This window comes from Harmonia axyridis, chromosome 2, assembly GCF_914767665.1.
Source record: "Harmonia axyridis chromosome 2, icHarAxyr1.1, whole genome shotgun sequence".
NCBI lineage: Eukaryota > Metazoa > Arthropoda > Insecta > Coleoptera > Coccinellidae > Harmonia > Harmonia axyridis.
The window spans coordinates 60,294,548-60,319,538 of NC_059502.1; the positions used below are offsets into that span (position 1 = coordinate 60,294,548).

At 35.2% G+C, this 24,991-nt stretch overlaps 1 protein-coding gene across 6 annotated transcripts in view; it reads right to left on the minus strand.

The window, feature by feature from the left end:
• LOC123673941 (otoferlin-like) overlaps nt 1-24,991 on the minus strand; it is a 218,658-nt gene continuing 193,667 nt past the window's right edge. For 3 of the 6 annotated variants that reach the window (XM_045608718.1, XM_045608716.1, XM_045608719.1), the window contains 7 exons: nt 17,721-17,980; nt 15,201-15,371; nt 11,015-11,237; nt 7,459-7,721; nt 3,084-3,322; nt 2,547-2,829; nt 52-308 (listed from right to left, as the gene is read on the minus strand). In XM_045608718.1, the coding sequence (XP_045464674.1) occupies nt 125-308; nt 2,547-2,829; nt 3,084-3,322; nt 7,459-7,721; nt 11,015-11,237; nt 15,201-15,371; nt 17,721-17,980 (1,623 nt within the window). In that variant the 3' untranslated portion in view covers nt 52-124. Of the gene's footprint in view, nt 309-772; nt 1,036-2,546; nt 2,830-3,083; nt 3,323-7,458; nt 7,722-11,014; nt 11,238-15,200; nt 15,372-17,720; nt 17,981-24,991 lie in introns of those variants that run through there. The other 3 variants (XM_045608720.1, XM_045608717.1, XM_045608715.1) reach the window with 2 other exon arrangements.

The window sequence follows — 24,991 nt, forward strand, 5'->3', positions numbered from 1 at the left end:
AAATGACTTTTATTTATTTATTACTTATCAACAAATGTAAAGTATAATTATGAAAAAAAATAACATTCAAGCATAAACAAAGGGCGTCGTCCATTCAGGTGGGTGTAATCTTAAGCTTAAATTCTTATATGGAATTCAATAATTTTTGGGCAGTGTATCCTGGTAAGCTGTATAAAAATAATAGAATAAGTGCAAATAATGCAATAAAAAATAATCCTTTAACAATAGTTTTCTTGTAGTTCTGCCATATAATATACTGCAGAGATTTTAGGGGATTGCTGAACCACATGAACGATGTTTCTGGCCGACTGGAAAAAAAAATAAGTCATGAAAATTATTTAGCTCTAATATTTGACCTGACAAAAAATATTGTTTTAGCTTATTATAATAGCTCTTGGAAAGCGTCTCATTGTATTCTAGTTATGATAAAATGAAAAATGTTTTTATAAAGTTCAAGAAGTTAAAATTCATTATCAGTAATTCAGCAGATTTTAGTTTCGAAAAAAGCTTTTTTCTCTTCATGAGAACTAGTTAATTAGTGCTAAGCAGCGTGAGAATTTCCATTAAATCAGAATGACATAATAACGATGAAAAGGTGAAAAATTTAAATATACTGAAATTGTAATGGCTAATGGCTTGAATCAAGAAGACCTGCAAAAAATTAATTATGATACTTGCCTTTTCCTCCATTGGAATACTTGCAATAAACTTATAAGCGTTTGATGAATTGAAATTTATTATGTGAATTGAATGAAAATATTTTACAGAGTAATGGAATTTACAATTATAATTTACAATATTATAACAATTTATTGTTTTGTACTTATTTTATATTAATGTGATAGTGGATTAACTTAAGCACCCATGATTCGTTTCACAGAATAACCAGGTATGGCATAAAAGAAGAGCAAAATCATTATTGCCACTCCGGCTATTATGAGAAATTTTAAGATTTTCCATTTGTAATTGTGCCACAAGACGTATTTCATGGATTTTAGTGGATTCATGAACCACACGAAGGATGCGTCTGGTCGGCTAGAAATATTTTAGTATTGTTAGTTTGTTAAGGAAGCCAGCTGATGGACAAAGAATAAGTTTTTCTTGGGATTTTAGGAGCAACAATAACTGTGTCAAGTAAAACACAAAATTCAACTGAATTTCATGACTTTGAATTATTTGTTCATGTGTAAGGAAAAATACATTTTCATTTTAAACTCTTACTTAAGTTGTGACTCAAAAACATTAGAAATTTCATTCATAACCAATTTTTCTGTAATCATTTGAGAAGTGGTTGAATACCAGTCACCTATCTGTGACTCAAAAAATGCTTAGAAGTACAGATTGGAGAGAAAAAGAAAAAATGGTAGCATTAATTATTTCTGAAAAAAAAAGCACCTACAATGTGAAAAATATGAGGAACAACGAGACACAGTTGAACGAATAATAATAAAACAAAAAGAAAGAGTTGGAAGGATTTTGTAAAGAGAATTGGAAAAAATTACTAATCTTCTCTTGATATACCAACTTTCAAATCATACTAATTCTTATTCAACATCTATTAGTTTTGCTTTTTTCATACATATCTTTTTCTGATAAAAAATAACCCAAAATTTAAATCAAACTTGTTCAACGTAGAAAAAATTGTTGAAAAATGAAGTAAGGTGAACCATTTCTTAAAAAACGCAAGAACTTAAATATCTTGGAAAATATTGAGTTTCAGTTATCAATAAATATGGCTCTATCGACCTCAAATGAGTGATACTAACTCCTCCTTCAAGGTTCACGTCTAATTTGGAAACGCCCTGTACACTCGAAAAGGTTTTTTCACAATGGTAATTTGAAATTTTAGAGAAGATATTTTCAGCACCCTATATAATCTGAACAGGTGTATTCAGGACGGTGATGCAATGAAGACATTTGATCATCATCCAGAGTTCTACAACATATAAAAAAGGACCAAATTCACGAAAAGCCAATTTCCCTTTGATGCAATGCGAGGTTCTTTCTAAACATTAGGTACTACTTTTTCAATATTTAAAAAGCCAGTAGCAAAGTAGCATAGCAGTAATCATACTGCTTTGCATCTGCCAGCGTTCAATAAGGTGCCTGCTATTTCGTTGTTTGTCATCTTGGGTTGAGCTATGCAGTACTGATGATCCCTAATAAGGGTGAAACCGGTATATCGCTACTCTCCCTCGATGACATGCATTCTCCTTGAGTTACTTTTGATTATGATTCCTACGTAATAACGTGAAAATCTTCTGTTTGACAATTGTTATGTTGATGGCAGTTTTGCTGATACATTAACCAGATAGATAATTAATATCGTATGATATTACACACTTGTAAATCGTACTCCTTTTTCTTTTTGTATTTTTTTTTTAAACTTGTCTTTATTGCCACTTGTACCTAGTATTACAGATTAAGCTTGGGGTAGAATAATTCAGAGTTAGTATCTAGTATTGATAAAACTTATTCTTCGTCTTTGATGCATTGAAATTATTATCGAGTTAGATGGTAAGAGAAACGGTTAGAATATTACTCACTTTGGTTTATCCAAGGGTTCGGGTTCATTCCTTGCTGCTCCAACAGGGGCTTTCTCAGCTTCTTCAGCGGTCACCAGATGAAATTCAGCTTCAACTTTTCCGGTCAGTTCCATTTCATCGTTATCATCTTTCTTCACGAAGAAAGGCCACCATCCTTTGATTCTTTTCTGTTTGAAGATGTTCACCATAGGAACCGACCCGTCGTTTTTTAAGATATCCAGGGTGCACAGTTTTGCGGATTTTGCACCCCTTGGGAATTTATTTAGGTCCAATGTTATATTACCTACGAGGGAAATGAGTGCAAAGAGTGAAGAATTTCAAATTTACGACAAATCTTTATTCAGGTGAGTAAAAACATTCAAGTGGTTATTTTACATATTCAAAGTGAATTTCAATCTAGTCGGATGTATACATTTTTTTTATGGATTTTTTTTGAATTTTCTTTAGTTCTGCATTTTAAACGAGGTGTAAATCTTAATAAATAAGAAATCTCATGCCTAGCAAATATAACTGAAGTAGAAATAAATTTGTTCTCACCTAGAAAGTCATCTGCAGAAAAATGATCTGCGTCCCATACTTGCAGCTCCAATCTTGCCGGTATTTTGCTTTCAGTCTCATCCCATGAAAACATGGATTCTTTTTTGGTAATAACAATTTTCTGTTCCGCTTCCAGATAATCGAATGGAAATATAAATCTCCAATTAAAGTTTCCTTCTCCAGTCAATGAGCGATAATGTATGTCAGTTGATTGACAGTCTTCTGGTCCCTTCAACCATCTGTAAAAGAATGAAAGTTTCGTGTTTTCATTTTGGAATTCAGGCAATGAAGAAATTGTTTTTTTTTCGACGATAGAAGTAATTTGGAATTCCTCCATCTAGAGCAGACTCTGTATAAAATATATTCATAAAGATGCGGAAATTTTTTCGGCCACAAAGTTAACGCTATTTATAAACTGCCGCATGACTTTAACACTTACTAATTTCATTTAGAGTTTTATTGTGCCCCATTTTGTTTGTTTCTACTCTAGTGTGTTTTGCCATTCTACAATTGTAAAAAGTGGTGAAATATCTTTTCAATAAATCTTCTTTGTGAGTCCAAAAACGTACTGAAAAATGTACTAAAAATAATAGAACAATATACAAATAAAAAAAGCTGAAAGTATTAATGTGCATGTCCCCTACACAGACGGCCAGCGACTATAGAGTTTAGGTTGTGGCACCTTGGCAGACAAAAGGTAGTAGATGTATAAAATAATATCAGGTGTGTGAATAAGTCTTTCCCGTTTTTTGTAAGAGATGGCGCCACCAATACTGTGCGAGTATTTAATGGTTACATATGTCATAATCAAAGCTTATTCATCTGTCAACAATTCCACACTAACACATTAGTAGAAATTTTTTCGCATCATAAATTTTTGAAATCGTGAAAATGTCGAAATTTGAGCCGAATCGACGTCATTTGCGGGAAGTTTCACTTTATTGGTTCAATTTGAAGAAATCTGCTGACGAGGCGCATCGGTTGCATCAGGAAGCTTATGGAGAAGGTTGTGTCGATGATTCAAGTGTTCGCGGATGGTTTCGACGCTTCAAAAGTGGCGATTTCGACGTGGAAGACAAGGAGCGTTCCGGGCGGCCGCAAATCTTTGAAGATCAAGAATTGGCGACTTTGCTTGATGAAGATTCGTGTCAAACGCAAGAAGAACTTGCTGAAGCATGGGAGTTGACCGAACAACCCTTTCCAAGCGTTTGAAAGCCATGGGAATGATCCAAAAGCAAGGAAATTGGGTGCCGTACGAACTGAAGCTGAGAGACGTCGAACGGCGTTTTTTCACTTGCGAACAGCTGCTTCAGCGACATAAAAGAAAGGGTTTTCTGCATCGTATCGTGACTGGCGATGAAAAGTGGATCCGTTACGATAATCAGAAGCGAAGAAAATCATGGGGACTACCCGGCCATGCATCATCATCGACGGCCAAGCCAAATATTCATGGCGCCAAGCTCATGCTCTGTATATGGTGGGACCAGCTAGGTGTGGTTTACTATGAGCTTCTGAAACCGGATGAAAGGATCACAGGCGAGGTCTATCGACGACAATTGATGCGTTTGAGCCGCGCACTGCGAGAAAAACGGCCACAATACTCCGACAGGCACGACAAAGTTATTTTGCAACATGACAATGCTCGCCCACATGTTGCACAGCCGGTGAAAACGTACTTAGAAACGCTCAAATGGGAAGTCCTACCCCTCCCGCCGTATAGTCCAGACATTGCTCCGTCTGATTACCATCTCTTCAGATCGATGACGCATGGCCTGGCTGACCAGCACTTCCATTCCTACGAGGAAGCCAAAAAATGGGTGGATGACTGGATAGAGGCCAAACCGGTCGAATTTTTTTGCAACGGGATTCGTATGTTGCCAGAAAGATGGGGAAAAGTTGTAGCTAGCGATGGCCAATACTTTCAATAATTCATTTGTAACCATTTTTTCACAATAAAGGCTCAAAATTTGAAAAAAAACGGGAAAGACTTATTCACACACCTTATACCATAAATTCGTTAAAGTATAAAGCTCAATTTTTTTAATATTTCGGTATAACTTAAGACAACTCATCATCCAATTCCAAACACTTATGACAGTTGCTATCTCCTGCCAGACACCCCTATACTTTATTCAATAATATACAATTAGATACTTATTTACATGTAATAATATTAGGTGTATACAACTTTGCTTCCACCGTTTTGCAATAGATGGTTATGTTATAGCGGTAGTGTTAGTCGAAATAAGTAGATCGTAGATGACATACAATAAGCTTAGGTATTTGTTAACATAACGCCATCGAAATATCAGTCGATTTGTGTTTGCATTATACATTTCAGCTTACGAGCCAAATTCTCGTCATTTGCGGGAGGTTTTAATGTTCTGCTTTAATATGAAGAAATCTGGGGCTGAGGCTCTCAAAAGCTATCGAATATCTATGGTGAGGCCGCGATTTGTGAAATAACGTACCGAAAGTAGTTTCAACACTTCAAGAATGGTAATTTTGACGTCGAAGACCAGCATGGCGGTGGAAGAAGGAACATTTTCGAAGTTGCAAAATTGGAGGCATCACTTGATCAAGACTCGTGTCAAACGCAACAAGAATTGGCAGGATCCTTGGGAGTGACGCAAAAAGCCATTTCAAAACATCTGAAATTTATGGGAATGATTCAGAAACAGGAAATTGGGTACCGTAGAAGTTCAAGCCGAGAGATGTTGAACGGTCTTTATTTGCTTGTGAACAGCTGCCTGCAAGGCAAATATGGACGGGATTTCTGCATCGCATTGTGACTGGAGACGAAAAATGGGTTCATTACGATAATTCCAAACGCATAAAATCATGGGTATATACCGGTCATGATTCCACGTCGACGGCCAAACCGAATATTTACGGTTCCAAGGTCATGCTCAGTATTTGGTGGGACTAGCTCGGCGTAGTGGTGAATTATGAGTTGTTAAAACAGACTGAAACAATCACAGGTGATCGTTATCGAACGCAATTAATGCGTTTAAGCCGACCATTGAAAGTAAAACGGCCACGATACCAAGATATGATAAAGTGATTTTAAAGCATGAGAATGCTCGATTCCATTTTGCGAAAGTGTTCAAGACATACTTGGAAACGTTGAAATGGGAAGTCCTACCCCACCCGAACTATCAGTTGTTTCGATCAATGACACACGGTCTGGCTGACCAAGCATTTCCGGATGGATAATACTTTGAATCATAAATGTATAACCAGTTTTTTTTCAATGAAGCCTCGAATTTCGAAAAAAAATGGCGGAAGCAAAGTTGTACGCCTATGTAACGGGTGTTTTTTTTCCGAGGTATATAACTTTGAGTTGGCATTACTGTTCAAGATAGCGACCGATTTAACAGCTGTCAAGTGATTTATTCTCGGTTTTGTTTGGCAATTCATTATGAATAGACTCACCGACTCACGGCTGAACAACGCTTGCAAATGGTGCAATTTTATTTCGAAAATAATGGTTCTGTGCGGAATACGTATCGCGCACTACGTCCATTTCATTTTGTTTAGCGATGAAGTGCACTTCTGGTTGAATGGCTACGTCAACAAACAAAGCTGCCGCTATTGGAGTGAAGCTAATCCTCAAGTGTATGTCAAAACACCGTTACATCCAGAAAAACTGACTGTTTGGTGCGCTTTATGGGCTGGTGGAATTATTGGTCTGTACTTCTTCAAAAACGATGATGGCCAGAACGTTACAGTCAATAGTGATCGGTATAGAGCCATGATTACCTACTTTTTAATTCCTGAATTGAACAACCATGATGTCCAGGAGCTGTGGTTCCAACAAGACGGCGCAACATGTCACACAGCTCGTGCCACAATCGATTTATTGAAAGACACGTTTGGTGACCGCCTAATTTCACGTTTTGGACCTGTGAATTGGCCTCCAAGATCTAGTGATTTAAACACCGTTAGACTACTTTTTGTGGGGCTATGTAAAGTCATTGGTCTATCTATGCGGATAAGCCACAAACCCTTGACCATTTGGAAGACAAAATTCGCCGTGTTATTGCCGATATACGGCCACAAATGTTGGAAAAAGTCATCGAAAATTGGACGTCCAGATTGGACTACATCCGAGCCAGTCGTGGCGGTCATATGCCAGAATCATATTATTTAAAATGTAATGCCGCAAGTATATCTTGCGGATAAATAAAATTCATGTCAATCGAATGATCCATCGTTGTTTTGTTGCAATTTAAAGTTCTATAGCTCTAAAAAAAACACCCTTTATATGGTTTGAGACCATTCCCGACTCGAAATTCTAAAAAAACACACATTGGGACAAAATTATCGAGCGATCTGTTCGGTGAACGAGTGCTCAAAAAAAACATAGACCTACCCCTTAACGTAAATATCAGACATCTTTTCACCGGTGAAGAAAGCGTCGTCCTCCAACACCACCTCGTCCGTGTTCCAGATGACTACCCTCAATTCGTAGCTGCACGGTTTACGAGGAGCTATCTCGACGGGTGCTGCAGGCAGCGGCATATCCTTCGGGAACATGTCTACCCACATTTCCAATTTTCCCTGCTCGATCCCCGGTTTTTCGGGGTTGTAGAGCGGTCGGGTCTCGACGTGCTCCGGGACCAGGGGACAACCGATCTGTTCAATAATTAACAGGGTGATTAATTGTACCACACGTAACTTCATTATTGTTCTGGTTGGGTTTTGTTCTGGGGAACTCAGGAAAAAGATTCCTTTACGTTGGAGTTATTTGAGTGAGGGGTCGTTTGTTGTTATTTGGAAGGGTATATTGTTGAAAATGATTTGTACTCTGTTATTTGGCAGGGTATATTGTTGGAAAATGAATTTTCTTTGTTATTTGGAAGGGTATATTGTTGGAAAATGATTTTTGCTTTGTTTTTGGAAGGGTTTATTGTTGGAAAATGATTTTTCTTTGTTATTTGGAAGGGTATATTGTTGGAAAATGATTTTTGCATTGTTATTTGAAAGGGTTTATTGTTGAAACATAATTTTTCTTTGTTATTTGGAAGGGTATATTGGTGGAAAATGATATTTGCTCTGTTATTTGGAAGGGTTTATTGTTGTAAAATGATTTTTCCTTGTTATTTGGAGGGGTATATTGTTGAAAAATGATTTTTGCATTGTTATTTGAAAGGGTATATTGTTGAAAAATGATTTTGCTTTATTTGGTAGGGTATATTGTTGGAAAATGATTTTTGCTTTGTTTTTGGAAGGGCTTATTGTTGGAAAATGATTATTCTTTGTTTTTGGAAGGGTATATTCTTGGAAAAAGATTTTTGCATTGTTATTTGGAAGGGTTTATTGTTGAAAAATTATTTTTCTTTGTTATTTGGAAGGGTATATTGTTGGAAAATTATATTTGCTCTGTTATTTGGAAGAGTTTATTGTTGAAAATGATTTTTCCTTATTATTTGGAGGGGTATATTGTTGGAAAATGATTTTTGCATTGTTATTTGAAAGGGTATATTGTTGAAAAATGATTTTGCTTTATTTGGAAGGGTATATTGTTGGAAAATGATTTTTTTTTGTTTTTAGAAGGGTATATTGTTGGAAAAAGATTTTTGCTTTGTTTTTGAAAGGGTTTATTGTTGGAAAATGATTTTTCTTTGTTATTTGGAAGGGTATATTGTTGGAAAATGATTATTGCTTTGTTTTTGGAGGGGTTTATTGTTGGAAAACGATTTTTCTTTGTTATTTGGAAGAGTATATTGTTGGAAAATGATTTTTGCTTTGTTTTTGGAAGGGTTTATTGTTGGAAAATGATTTTTCTTTGTTATTTGGAAGGGTAAATTGTTGGAAAATGATTTTTGCTTTGTTTTTGGAAGGGTTTATTGTTGGAAAATGATTTTGCTTTATTTGGAAGGGTATATTGTTGGAAAAAGAATATTTTTTGTTTTTAGAAGGGTATATTGTTGGAAAAAGATTTTTGCTTTGTTTTTGAAAGGGTTTATTGTTGGAAAATGATTTTTCTTTGTTATTTGGAAGAGTATATTGTTGGAAAATGATTTTTGCTTTGTTTTTGGAAGGGTATTTTGTTGGAAAATGATTTTTCTTTGTTATTTGGAAGGGTAAATTGTTGAAAAATGATTTTTGCTTTGTTTTTGAAAGGGTTTATTGTTGGAAAATGATTTTTCTTTGTTTTTGGAAGGGTATATTGTTGGAAAAAGATTTTTGCATTGTTATTTGGAAGGGTTTATTGTTGAAAAATAATTTTTCTTTGTTATTTGGAAGGGTATATTGTTGGAAAATTATATTTGCTCTGTTATTTGGAAGGGTTTATTGTTGAAAAATGATTTTTCCTTATTATTTGGAGGGGTATATTGTTGGAAAATGATTTTGCTTTATTTGAAAGGGTATATTGTTGGAAAATGATTTTTCTTTGTTTTTAGAAGGGTATATTGTTGGAAAACGATTTTTGCTTTGTTTTTGAAAGGGTTTATTGTTGGAAAATGATTTTTCTTTGTTATTTGGAAGGGTATATTGTTGGGAAATGATTATTGCTTTGTTTTTGGAAGGGTTTATTGTTGGAAAACGATTTTTCTTTGTTATTTGGAAGGGTATATTGTTGGAAAATGATTTTTGCATTGTTATTTGAAAGGGTATATTGTTTGGATGAGGATCTTTACTTTATGTATGTAAATGTATACGTATTCTTAGAAAATGAGATTTACTTTGTTATTTCGAAGAATATGTCGTTAGAAAATTATTTTCCATTACTAATACCCAAAGGTATGTAGTTGATAAATTATTTTTACATTGTTGTGTGAAGGTCTATGTTGTGGAAAATTATTTGTACTTTCTTGTTGGGAAATTATTTTTCTTTTGTATTTTAAATCGGGATTATGTTCGGAGATTGCTATTTGCTATTCTGTGCCATGTTTTAAAAATGATTAATGGCTAATTGACAATTCAAATTGTTTTATTCATTATTAGTTCATCGTAAAAACCATAAGAATTGATTCAATAAGTGGTTCAAGATTTTGAATTGTATGAATGAACACCTATCAAAAACACAATCTTCTGAATAGATCATTATTAGGGTTATTTTCATGAAGGCTTTTTCAATGATATATTTCATTTTGAACACCTAAACCGCTATCTGGGCAGCGAATACTTGGAGCTGGCCTTTTCTGTCATTTGATAGCAAAACTATACCATTACTAAACATGGAACAATACACGTTTCAATAACGCAATGAAATTGTTATAATTCATTACAAGAATGGTGATAATTTTGTAGTCACAGTTCGCAAAACTAATGCACTTTTGAATATCGTTAAGCACATTCTCGACTGGAATAGTGGGAATATTTGAGCTATTGAAACATGTTAATGATGTGAAGAATCGAAACTGCATGCGTTGCTCAAGAACAACTAACAAAATTGCTGCTTTAGTCCGTAGTGTTGAAATAAATAAAAATGATTGTGAGTTGCATTAAAAAAAAAATTTTTAAATTGAAAGATTTTGCTTTCTCAAAGTGTTCTGAAAAAACACCATTCATAACTCAAGAACGTCATGACAGATTTTTATTGTTTCGATACTCTGTCGTCTTCTCGAATGGCAAAGTAACTATCAAAATATAAAAAAGTGATTTGAAAAATGAGGAGATATAGAAAAGGTACGACCTGTATTGGAAATTTTGACAATTCCAGAAATCAGAGAATTTATTAGCAACATCGCCAAGTACAGTAATATTATCTAAGAAGAGACGTCAGGGTATGGAATTTTTCGCAGAAAGTAGGTTAATGTTATTGACCTCCAATATTGCCTCTTCAAAATTCTTTGATTTTGATTGTAAATCGATAGTAAAGCAATGTTGAAGCCATGTTGTCCTGTATTAACCCAATTAACAAAAAATTCTATGGTCACCTTCAAAATCCTGAGGCACTCATTAGATGAACTTTTACATACCTCCGCTAGGTGGTGATACTTATTGAGTATATTCAGTGCCAGCTGTTCATCCACATTTTTACCACATCCATTATCGTAATCTTCTGTTCGAAGTGTAAAAACTTGTTTGCACACCTTAACCTGCCCCTTTCCATAAACTGGAGGATCGATTTTGTTATCTTTACAAAGTTTTGCCAGTATCTGGGTTGGTTTCATTGGATCCCTCCAAGCATTGTGTCCTGTTCTTGAAAAGGAAATGTCATTAGTTCATCAATTTATGAAATTTTCGAGACTGAAATCTGCATTAAAGTCTGTCCTTGATTTAGTTTCTGCATATGCTCTATACTATTCGTAATGTCAAATCTTAATACGAAGTGTAATCCTTGAATTGAAAAATGGTGCGAAATTTTTGCTTGATAGGTATAAATGTGAAGGTTGAATGTTTGTATGTTTCTGCTTATCTCTGGAAGTACTTGAACAATTTTCATGAATTTTTTACATATAATGAGTACGAATTTGCTTTTAGGCTGAATGAAATGCTTAATTCTCACTAGATTCTGCCTTCAGTGTTTATCCGAAAGTCAAGACAAAATGTTACAAAATGGCGAATGCGTACTTGTTTTAGTCGATAATCATGAATTGAAATGTAACTAATGAAGTTGTGTAAGTTTATAGAGTATGAGGCATTCAAAATTAAAAGATATCAGTCTCGTTGAACGAAATACAATGTATCAATTTTCGTTTTGAAGAGCCCTATTTCAGGGTATTTTTGAACGTCCCAAACCTAAAATCTTCATTCAATTACTATGAACAGTTTTACTCCAAAAGGAAAAACGGATAGATGCATGTTACATAGGCGTACAACTTTGCTTCCGCCGTTTTTTTCCGAAATTCGGGTCTTCATTGTAAAAAACTGGTTATACAGTTATGATTTAAAGTATTGTCCATCGCTGGTCACTACTTTCTCCCATCTTTCGGGCAGCGTACGAATCCGGCGTTAAAAAACTAGTCATCTATTGAAGCGATCCTGTGCTGTGCTGGCCAGCCAGGTCGAGTGCCATTGATCGAAACAAGTGATAGTCCGAGGGAACAACGTCTAGAAAATACGGCGAATGGGGTAAAACCTATTTCATTTTTTCTAAGTATGTCTTGACCACTTTCGCAGTGTCAAGGTTCTTAAAGCGTTTAAACCACTCTCGGCATAGGTATTTGAGAGCATTCGATAGGCCTCTCTATATTGAAGCATTCAATTAAAACCTCGTAATCTCGTAAAAATTATTGTATGATATCTACGATCTATTTACTTCGCGTACGAAAAAAGAGAAGTATATTCTGAATATACTCGTTTTTTTCAATATCGAAATGAACTTTTTTATTGGAGAATACTTTATAAAAGTGTTATTATGTTATTACTGATCATCATTTTCAGCGAATACTTATTTTTCTAATACACGACGTACATATACAGGGTGTCTGGTGAGGAATGGGACAACGTTTAGGTGGTGATGAGGGATGTCTCAAGGAGTGAGAAAATGCCATTTGAAATCATCTGAGGTATATGGTTCCTGATATACAGGGGGTTTTAGAAAAAATGAGAAAATTTCAAATGACCATAATTCAGGAAATATGAGAGCTAATCCGATGATTTTTCGTATGAACAATGATAGAGTGAGTACGAATCTGTTTGAACGAAAAATTCGAAATAAAATCAGATCCGGACTCAGAAATTCTAGTTTTTCTGAAATTAGGTAAAAACAACACCCTGTATGCGGTTTTCAATTTTTTTGACTTCAGATTCTGAGAGAGCAGGAAAAATACTTTCGAACTCAACTGTCATCCCGAATGGCACAAATTTTTCCTCCTTTCTATGACCCTTCGAATGTCAATCTTCCGATTTTCGCTCCTTACATATTATTTTCTCGACATTTCAGAAACATGAGATCTTAGATAGTTACTCATAAGTAAAAAAAAAGATCATAAATGAATCAAAACTTTTATAAAAACTATCAAAAATGCGAAAAACAGTTAACATTTGGAAAATTAATGACTAAGTCTTCAAATATTGTTCGAAATGAAAACCGCCAACTTCTACACATTTATCTGCTCTTTTCATTAAGTTCAAAACTGCTTTCCTTATCACATTCGGGTTGTTTCGTATCTCGTCACATGCGTCTATTATTCGCTGAATTAATTGTTCCCTTGTATTTATTTCTCGCCCGTACACCATAGTTTTAAGGTGTCCCCAAAGGAAATAATCTAATGGTGTCATGTCGGGGGACCGAGGTGGCCATGCTCTTGGACCACCACGACCTATCCATCTATTTGGATATACCTCGTTCAAATGATTTCTCACTAAAATTGAGAAATGTGGGGGTGCTCCATCATGCTGGAAGATAAGTCCTCTCTGATTAATATTCCCTAATAAATTAGGAAGAACATTCATGAGGAAATCTCTATAAATTTCTCCGGTGAGTCTTTCTTCGAAAAAATGAGGACCTATTAAATTATTATCATAAACTGCGCACCACACATTAACACTGAAACGTCTCTGTGATTGTCTTTGTACGACAGCTAAAGGATTCTGTTGATGCCAAAGGTGATTATTTCGAGCATTGTTTATTCCATCGCGAGTAAATTGCGCTTCATCTGTGAATAATATTCTTTCAACATTTCTTCTATGACTTCTTATCCACCTGGAAAATTGAAGCCGTGCGATCTCATCGCCAGGTTCCAACTGCTGGACAACTTGAGGGTGATATGGGTGATATTTTTCACTCTTCAGAGTATTCCAAACGTACCATTTCGATACTTCATGAATTGAAGCCAATCGTCTGATACTTACTCCCGGATCGTTTTGCACAGTTTCTAAAATATTTTCACGGATATTCTCTTCTATTGTATGTGGTCTTTCAGAAACTGTTTTGCTGGGAAAAGTACCATGTTGTTTCGTATGCGCAACAAGGCGGGCAAAAATTTTGTGATTTGGAACCCGACGATTGGGAAAACGTCTACGATACTCCCTTTCAGCTGCTCTTCCGTTCATATCACATTTACCATACACCAAAAGCATGTCAACATACTCTTCATTAAAAAATGTGTGCGGCATGATTTTCAACAAATTGAAGTAAGATTGTATCAACAATTAAATCACTAGTTTGACAGATAACTAAATGCTCTATCTTTTCTCATCATAAATGATAACACACCATAGAATTGACATAACTGGCAACTAGATTCAAGACTAATGATAGAAATATGTACATGACAAATGAAACTTTGGATATAACAGGAATAATGATCCAAACTCATCTGAAAGATCGACTAAGAGAAAAGAAGTTGACGGTTTTCATTTTGAACAATATTTGAAGAATTAATCATTAATCTTGTTCCTACTGAATCATCAATTAGTACTTCAGAAATAGTTCGTAAATTTTCCAAATGTTAACTGTTTTTCGCTTTTTTGATCATTTTTATGAAATTTTTGATTCGTTTATGACCCTTTTTTTTCTTATGAGTAACTATCTGAGATCTCATTATTCTGAAATGTCGAGAAAATAATAATATGTAAGGAGCGAAAATCGGAAGATTGACATTCGAAGGGTCATAGAAAGCAGGAAAAATTTGTGCCATTCGGGATGACAGTTGAGTTCAAAAGTATTTTTCCTGCTCTCTCAGAATCTGAAGTCAAAAAAATTGAAAACCGCATACAGGGTGTTGTTTTTACCTAATTTCAGAAAAACTGAAATTTCTGAGTCCGGATCTGATTTTATTTCAAATTTTTCGTTCAAACAGATTCGTACTGACTCTATCCTTGTTCATACGAAAAATCATCAGATTAGCTCTCACATTTCCTGAATTGTGGTCATTTGAAATTTCCACATTTTTTCTAAAACCCCCTGTATATCAGGAACCATGTACCTCAGATGATTTCAAATGGCATTTTCTCACTCCTTTAGACATCCCTCATCACCACCTAAACGTTGTCCCATTCCTCACCAGACACCCTGTATAATTCTCAAAACTAAGATTTTCATTTGATGTCTCTCGAATACAAAAATTTTTTTGTATTCGAAATATTCATTGTTTTCTTCGTAAAAATGAATTGGCGCGGGCAAAATACCTATGCTATCTAGGCAACAGACACCGTGAGTAATCCGGTAAGCTAGATAGTGCAGAAATGACCAATAGAACTGAAATAATTACTTACTCCTCGTATTTCGCTGGGAAACCACATGTTGCACGATGCTTGCTGTAAAATCTGTTCTCGAGGTCGATTCTAGTTTCTCCGACGAGATCGTCGGAACCCAGAAGATCCCAATCGTAAATTTGTACCGTCAACATCGAGTCCTGAGGGAAGGTAGCTTCGATCTCAAAACACCTGTGGGAACGAAAACGTCATTCTATATTATGGAAAGGTTGACGCTGATTAATGGTTATGGTAGTAATGGGTTGAACTTGGTCCCGGACTTGAATTATCCAATGGATATTTATGAGATGAGTTTTATACCAGGCTTACGTGATCTCATGCTAATAGACTCTAAGAAAAAATTTTCGAATAATCATAAATTATTCACTGGTGTATATTGAGTATATAAAAAGTTATTAAGAAATATTTTCTGGAAAATTAGCAATAAAAAAGTATAAACAGGTGCGAAAGCATTTTTTTTTCATTTTTGATTCAACCGTTTTCTCTTCTGGAGATTATTTTGATGTGGCTTCAATTACTATAGTTAGAATAATTTGGGTCGAATATACGTCCTTTAGTTTGATAACTTGTTGCCATTTTGAAGGTAATATCATTATGCTCTTATCATAGAAACCCTCGTCACTATTGGCAAAAAATTGAGACAAGCCTCTGTTGAAGCGAATTTTTCACCCTCGACATTGTTCGCCATGGACTGTAACAGTAATCACTTGGTGCTAGGTCCGGACGAAAAGATGGATGCATAAGAACCTCCTAACCAAGCTCCCGTAACTTCTGGCGAATCACTATCGAAGTGTGTGGCCTGGCGATATCCTTATGAAAAACAATTCCTCCCTATTGGCCATCTTACTTCCTTCAGACTGCCCAATTTTTGACAGTCCATTTCTGAGTTAACAGTTGTGCCGTAAGGGAGTATCTCAAATTAGATAATTTCCTTCCAATCCCACCAAACACACAGCAAAACCTTCCTGGTCGTCAATCCTAGCTTGGCCACCATTTCCGCCGACTCTCCGAGTTTCGAACACGACCGTTTTCACTTGACGTTGTTGTAAGTGATCCACCAGTCACCAACCGCTTCGAAAAAGGGTAGATTTAATTAGTTTTTTTGCGTTTTTGCGTGTGGTATCCCTATATTGAGCTTCTTATGGAGACCAGCCTTTTGCAAATGGTTCCAAACGGTGTTTTAGGCAATCTCAAAACCGGTGTCGCAAAACCAAAGCGTTTGCAGATTTATGATCCGAGAAATCTGTCATTTTCATTGGTACACATTAGGAACACCGTTTAGATGTAATCAATTCAAAACTGATATCTGCACAATTAAATTTCAATCTGAAGGAATAACAATAAATTGTATAACACGGCCCAGACTATTTTTCGATGTGAATTACTCAGTTCAGTACTTTGATAACTACAGTATTGAAATTTTGTGACGAGAATGAAACAAAAAACCGAAAACAACGACTAAGTGCATACCGATTACGAATGCAAAAATTACAGATGGCAAATAAGGGGCGACACCGACAAAGCGGATATATAAGGGAAAATAATAAACCCTTGGACATAGATGTGCTCGTAGTGCAGTAAAAGTACTCAACTTGAAAGCAATAATAAACTCATAAGCAGTAAAAGGGTCCGATTTTGTACTCCGTGTCGATTTCAGAGGGAAGTAAAATGATTATTGGTTCTTTTTATGGACAAATTTTCGTTTTTCGTCTTTGCGAGAATTCTGAAATTTTATATTTTGGAAACATTGGGAGGGGGGGATAATTACCACCCATTTCTATGCCCTTGCTAGAAACATTGAAAATATTGCTAGCCTTCCCTAGATTTTGCGTACTAAGCATAAAATAATCACAAAATATATGACTTAAGTTATGAAAAATAAAATACCATAAGAAAAGAAATCGATGAAAAAAAATCTTCGAAAATGGGAGGCGCTGTCTAAGATATTGCCACTGGCGCAATAGTACCTAGATACGGCTCTGCTTGGACAAAAGTATCTTTATCTTCATCAAGGATACAGTTTTGTTCTAGGATCAGTAGAGTATACATATTTCTGAAACAGTGTTGTATTGGTCTGCGGTATCTGCGAATTTTGTTTTTTTCTAGTGTGGTAAATATCAGTATTTGTGATATTTATATTGAAAATATATATGCTCCATTATCCAACTGTCCAAATCTCATTCATTTTGAGATCATCACTCTCAAAATCCACTCTTTTATTGAAATAAAGGTTCTCACATAACTTTTATATGTAATAAGTATCGTCACATACAACTATTCCGTAAAAGAAAATGAATTCCACCACGCCGTTTTCAGTATTTTCATTCGAAGAAATTTTCTGAGCTCAAAAAAAATTCTCAATCGTTTGAATTTGAAATTTCGAAACTTCGAAATCATTAATAGTAAGAGGAAAATATTGTATCTGATATCACTGAAGCCATACCAACATGTGCTGAATTTTATGGTTTTATATCGCCAATTTTCACTTAAGTATAAATTATAAAAACCAATTCAACTCACTTTCCAAAAACAGGATTGAGTGTCTTCGATACGTAATTTTCCTTATCACTTATCCTCTTGCTACCAAGTTGCAAGACAACATAAGGATCAGCTTTTCCATTGAGGTCCTGAGGATGCAAATCATTGGCCTTGACAATGTACACTCGCACCAGCACTCTGATCGGTTCATTGGAAGGCAAGCCTTGGAAGTAGCCGTTTGTCAGATCACGCGTTTCTAGACTGTCCGCTGGTAAAGGCCACTTGTATACTTTTATAGCACCCTATATAAAGAGAATATTTTAAATTATATTATTTTTAGAAGATAGAATGGAGACCCTAATATGTTGTTCATCCAATTTTCCAACAGAAGAACAAATTACATCGAAATTGAAGTATATTTATTCATCTGAGTTAAATAAACTGCTTTATTTTTCTACAGGTAAAAACCCAATCACAGAAAAATTTGTGTTCTTTGGATTTTTGAAAGACCTTTCTTCATGTTTCGACAATTTTTCTACATTTGTAGTAAATCGGATATTTGGAAATTATTGAAACTATTGGAATTATTATGCAGAGGGAATATACGTTAAATTCAAATCGATTGCGACTTATGTAAACCGATATTAGTTTAGAAGCCGGATGTTTATTTTTCAATTATTGCTTTTCTTAATTACCGTCTCCACACGCCTCGACACCACGTTGGTGAAATCGATAAATCTTTCACGGATAAGAACGAATAAACTAAATATTAGCTTATCCAAGTTCAGTAAATGCGTTTTGGTCATATATGACACAGCAGAAAATTCGTTAGGCTGTAGGCATATTCCAAGTATATTTCTTGCTGAGATCGACAGAAAAATCTGGTTTGAAGCCGAGGTAGGTTCTACTGATGGAAGATTAAAGAAGGATGAAAAATTTTTTTGACCAATGATCTAATTGGCATGGTAATTTGGGCAATTGTTGGGGCGGTCTTAGAGAAGTACGAGGTTACGATTTTTGTGGAGGTCGAAAGAAGAAATCAGTATCGCTTAGGGTCTCTTATTGAGAAGGGTTTAGAATTCGAACGTCGGTCGCGAAACCGGACTTAGAGCAAAATAATTTCTTTTCAAGATTAGAGTAATATTTAATAAGGATAAGTTAAATAGACGGTAAATTGGTATATGTGTGCATTTTCGAGATTTTAAGTATTCAGGAAAAGGGATTGTTTTGGCTCTGAGAAAAGAAGAATTAGGTCAGAAATAGAAAAATAGGGATTATTTTTTTTTTGGATAAAGTTTAGAATTTGCTTTGGAATAAATTAGATTAGATCGGAGTTCGCGGATCAGGAGTGAAGTTATTAGGAAGGAATTACACGTTTCGAATGAAAAGTTTGAAGAAATTAAAACTAGGTTTAGGCAGGGCCTAAAATACTCACCTAGCATCGTGGGATAAGGGCAAGTCTTTTGGCTAATTAATTCTTATTTCATTTGTTGATGTTTGAATGCTTTTTCGATGAAAATTAGCTTATTTGAGTAGTCCCGATTCTCCCAAATTCAAAGTTGGTATATTGTTTCGTTTGTTTGAATAACAGATTATTGTAGACATTTTTTTTTGTTTTTTATAAAATTTTGGTCGTTGAGTCAACACTTCAAGGGATATTGTAACTTTGGATATTTTTTATTTTTCTTTATTATATTTAGTTTTAAAATTTAAATCGATTTTCATTGACCCAATAAACTAATCCTGTCCCTAGAGAAAGAAATTCAACTAATAAGACCTGTCCATTGAAGCGACGGGTCGCACTTACGTATAACATCTTTGGTGAACTTACATAATTATTAATTCTCCGAGACCTCTGGAAAACCGCTCTTCCAGGGGTTAAAAGAACATCTCAACCGGAGATAAATGAACGGTGGTCAACATTCTCTGACCAACCCGTTTATGACAAATTGGTGACAGCTTGGTGGGATATTAGTTGTTTTTTGTTTCTCTGGGATAATATGACAAATGGGTGATAGCTTAAGAGAATACTTGATTTTTTTTTCTGTCTGGGATCGGATATTTTTCAAAAAGTTAATTTCTGATAGTTGAAATTTTGAGGATTTATAACATTGAAGTATTAGAGTAAAGTTTGAGAAAGAAACTGTTGAATTGGGAGACTTTTGGATGAATAGACCTTGTATTCTTTGTGTATGATTAATATTTTGGAATTTGAAATATTTTGAGCATATTGTTGTTTTTCATATCAGGGGTAAAACATATAATTTCTGTTGAGGTGGAGGAGTGTGTCGGATTCTGATAGTTTTATATTTTGGTATGTTATTTAGGAAGTTGCAGAAAATCAGCTGTTGGGCCTGAATCATATTTTAGTTAATTTTCATTTTTAAAATCAACTAGAAGTAGAAGTAAATAAATAATTTTCATAATTCATTAGAGGTATTTGTTTTAAGACATTTTTTTAATTGGAGTGATTTTCTTATAAAATCATTTTTAAGAAAGTTTTGGTTTATACTCTAATTTTCGAAATTTGAAAAAGAGTTTCAAGTAGACATTGAAGTCAGATTTGTGCTAGATTTGGAATTTACAGTTTTCGGTGTTAGAAAGAAATTTAGGGATTATCAGGTAAAGTTGATCAACGTGGGATACCAAATATATAAGTGTAAAGGTAAAATATTGTATTGGTTGTATCATTGTTATAATTTTTTTTTCAATATTCAAATTCAATTAAAAATGTCGATTACACCTCTTCTACCTGGTACTGTTAACAGCGCTACTTCAAGTTCAGTTAATGCACCAGGCGGAAATCCACCTGTGAATCCGGCAATAGTAAATATGCAACGTTATTCGCTAGGAATGATGTCGACTACCTTGGAAAATTTTTCAGGAAAAAAAGTTTTGAGATATTTTGATAAATTGGAACTAAGGGCAAAATTGGAGGGATGGAGTGAGGACGAAACCCTCACTCTATTGAAACTGAAGTTGGTAGGCGAAGCATACAGCTATTTCAAATCGGATGTTACTTTAAATTTATTAACTTATGCAGAATTAAAATTGAGACTAACTGAAAAATTTACGTCGCAAAAATTACCGGGGGAATGTCAGTGGAATTCAAGTAGATGTATACAAAGACAAGATGAGGATGTATCTACATTTTGTACCAGATTAAAAACTATTGGCGCAGAATTATTAAATGAAGATTTAGCCGGGGCAAAAGCGGATGAGGAAATAGGATTGCGAAAGAAAAATAAAGATTTGATTTTAAATCAGTTTAAAATGGGACTTCGAAAAGATATTATGAAGGAGGTTGGTATGTTTTTGTTACTAGAAAAAAATTTGGATTTAGAGAAAGCGGAAGAATTGGTAAAATTACATGAAATGAAAAATAAAATTATTCAGGGATACAGGTCATTTAATTCAAAAATATCGGTAATTGAATCTGAAATATCTTGCCAATTATGCGAGAAGAAAGGACATATTGCGAAAAATTGTAGGAATACTGGATTAAGTGGGGGGAAAAGAGGACAAAAAGTTGAGAATATTTGTTTTTCGTGTGGTCAATTAGGTCATTTCGCAAGGGAATGTAGGAATAATGCGAGAGCGATACATAAAACTGAAGGAGTGCGAAATATCGTTAATCAGCCGGGGCGCTGGGTAGAGGAATGTGCTAGGAACGATCGTGAGATAGAACCAGGAGGACGAAAGGATTTTGACATTGGGAGATTTTTCACGAAAAATAAATTTGCCATCCGAAAAGACGGAAAAGACTATAGAGATGAGAAATGAAGTTGAATCGTGTAATCAGGGAACAAGTAATATGGGATCATGGGGAAAATTTGAAGAGAATCGTGTAAATCGAGTTAGGTCGGAGAAACTAAGCGAGAAAAAGAAATTGCCGGTAAATACGTGTAATAAGGAGATTGGTACTCAGAACGGATTGCGTTATCCAAAAACACGGCTACCTAGTAGAGAAATTAGGGAACGTACGGTCCTGGTCATTCCGGAAGTACATTCGGCAGGAATGCATGACGTACCTCATTTGATAAAATTAAGTATCAACGGAAAGATAGGTGTTTGTTTGATAGATACAGGGGCAGCGGTGTTGATTGTGAGTTAACTAGCGTATCAGGTCATAATGTACGTACCTGGGGTACGGCGAATATTGCGGTGAGTCCAATAGGAGAAAGATTGAGGATAGATTGCACGGTTATATTAGTGGATGATCAAACATTAGGGAACGTTGATATAATACTAGGTAGGGATTTTCTTAAGGAAAATCAAGCGCATATTAAGTATGAACACGAACCATCGGTAACTATGTGGGGAAGAGAGTTTAAATTTCTGAATAAAGATTTGAATGAAGGTATATATACAGGGGATAGATATACAGAGGAGAAGAAAGAGGAAATACAAGTTAATCACTTCAGGGTAAGGCAGGTTAATTTGAAAAAACAAGGCGAAAGAGAGAAATTGCAGGTAAAGACGGAGGTCGGTACTCAAACGGAAAATTACGTGAAGAAAAAAAATTTAGCAATGAGGGATATCGGTATTCAAGTGGAAAATATAGCGGAATTTGAAACAAAGGGATTTTCAAAACGAGAAGGGATTAATCAATCAGATAGCGATGTTGAAGAATTATTGGCCGATGAAGCAACGGGGATGTCAAAAATAGATGAGAGAAAATTCCGCGGAAACGGAAAAATTTCGAAGCAAAATATTTCAATTAAGAAATCTCGGGAATTAACTGAGCCAATAAAAAAGGTAAAATCTTATAGGGATCAGAAATTTGATAAAAATACATTGGATCCTCAATTTGACATAGGGGAATTAGTTTATTTGAAAAAAATGTCGGCGAAACAGGGTATATCAAAAAAGTTAATGGAACCTTGGGTAGGACCTTGTAGGATCGTGGAATTGCTTGGTCCGATGACCTATAGAATTAGGAAATGTGGGGGTAGAGAGGAACAAGTCGTTCATGTAGATAGGTTAAAATCGTATACCGCGAGAAATGAATTTGAGACGGATATAGAAGAACCCGACGTTTCGGAGAAAGTAGACACGGACGGTAGCGATACCGAGTCAGATGAGGAAAGTACTGAGATAAGAGAATTTTCGCCAATGATGATTCCGATGTGGAACCGAGCGCAATTTGAAAATGAGGAACAAGAAGAAAGTGAGGAAATAGAGAAGGAGGAAATCCCTCTACGTAGATCGACTAGAGTACGTCGCCCACCGGATCGATGGGGTTGGGACTAATAGAAAACGGTACCTACGGATGAATCCATTGTAATGTAGGTGTAGTGTAGGCTGTTTGGGAGATAAGATACTTTTTTTTTTTTTTTTTAATTTTTAAATGATATAAAACTGAGTTTGTTTTCAATTTCGATATTAGATTTACGGTAACGTGGGACACAGGTTCCTCAGGGAATTGAGTTGACCCTGCCCAACGTGAGATTCTAGTGGCTCCTTCTTCCAAGGAAGCCACTACTGGATATATGGTCCCATTTTAGTATATGGATGTTTTAATTCTTTTTTGATTTTTTTTTTGGTTATATTCAACAGTTTATTTTGGAAATGGATATTGAAAATTTGGAATGACGATAGAATAAAGTAAGATTTACGGGTAACGTGGGACACAGGTTCCTCAGGGAATTGAGTCGATCCTGCCCAACGTGAGATTCTAGTGGCTCCTTCTTCCAAGGAAGCCACTACTGGATATATGGTCCCATTTTAGTATATGGATGTTTTAATTCTTTTTTGATTTTTTTTGGTTATATTCAACAGTTTATTCTGGAAATGGATATTGAAAATTTGGAATGACGATAGAATAAAGTAAGAAGAATGAATTGATTATATTAGATTTGCGGGTAACGTGGGACACAGGTCCCTCAGGGAATTGAGTCGGCCCTGCCCAACGTGAGATTCTAGTGGATCCTTCTTACAAGGAAGCCACTACTGGATATAGGGTCCCCGTTTTGGGATAAGGATGTCTCATTTTTTTTTATATTTTTGTTTTTATTATGTTAGGCTTCGGAAAAACGAAGGGAAATTTATAGAGTTTTATTTGGAAATCAGAATGGATAATTTGAGACAATATAAAGGAGACATTCAACCCAAGGGTTTGACAGTGAAATATATGGAATAATTTTTTTTTTTTGGTAAATTCAATGAAAGTTTATGGTGGTTATGTTCATATAATTAGTTGGTTTGAGTTTTTTCATTATTTTGATTGATTACGAAATTTTAAGGGAGATATTGATATCTAGTTAGAACTAAATAATGCACAGATTATATTTTTTTTTGTAATATTTTATGAAAATTTGCGAATTGAAGAAGAAGTCTACAACGAAAGATGGAGGTAACTTCAGGAAGATGGATGGATCAAATCCTAGTTAACGGAATGACCTTACTTCCAATTGTGTGTGTTAATGTCCAAAACTGAAATGACATCATGAAGTGACGATAACCTTTTCGATAAACTGGTTTGAGAGTTGATCAATCAATGGGCTTTAGATAAAGAGGAACTTTAGAGAAAAGCTGAGAAGAAGACGAGGAAGAAGAAATGTTGACTGAAGAAGATTATATTATGAAGGAAGAAGGATTACGATGAAACTGAGGATGAAGAAGATGCTCAGAGAATCCTGAATCTTGAAACCAAGATGTAATGGTTGAAGTATGCTAGTGGATTAGTAGTACAGTAGACGTCGTTGGAAGACGAGTATGTAATTTGGGAGAAATGGCTCCCTCACCGATAGTCGAGTATTTATGAATGGACTTATGGTATTCAACGTTGTATTCCGTATGATTAAATATGGCCTTGGAATCATACTACCGCCAGTCCTTATATGAAAGTTGTTATGTGGAAAATAAAGCTAGCCAGTCTATGAAGCATAAGTCCTATGAGAGAAATGAATCGTCAAGAAGAAGAAGAAGAGAAGATCACCAGAACTATGATGGACGTCGAAGTAAAAGGTCATTTCCGTGACGAAGATGAGATCCATGGAAGAAATACAGTACCATTCCACCAGACAACCTAAGGAAGCAGTATTATGGAACCAGGCAGTGCCGCGATAGTGAAATTTTGAAATCCCGAAAAGTGAATAAACTCCATGCTGGAGATAGTGAAGTGCATGAGAGAAAAATTGTTTTGAATTGATATTGTAATGAATGTGAATGATAATTCGCAATACCTACAGGCTCATTGAAAGGATATTCAACAAATTCCCGGTTCTATCCCAGAAGAGTGAACGCAAACGAAGTCGTTGTCACCCCTCACATTTATTAGGCATTAAATCCTTCATCCTGGCTTAAGATAA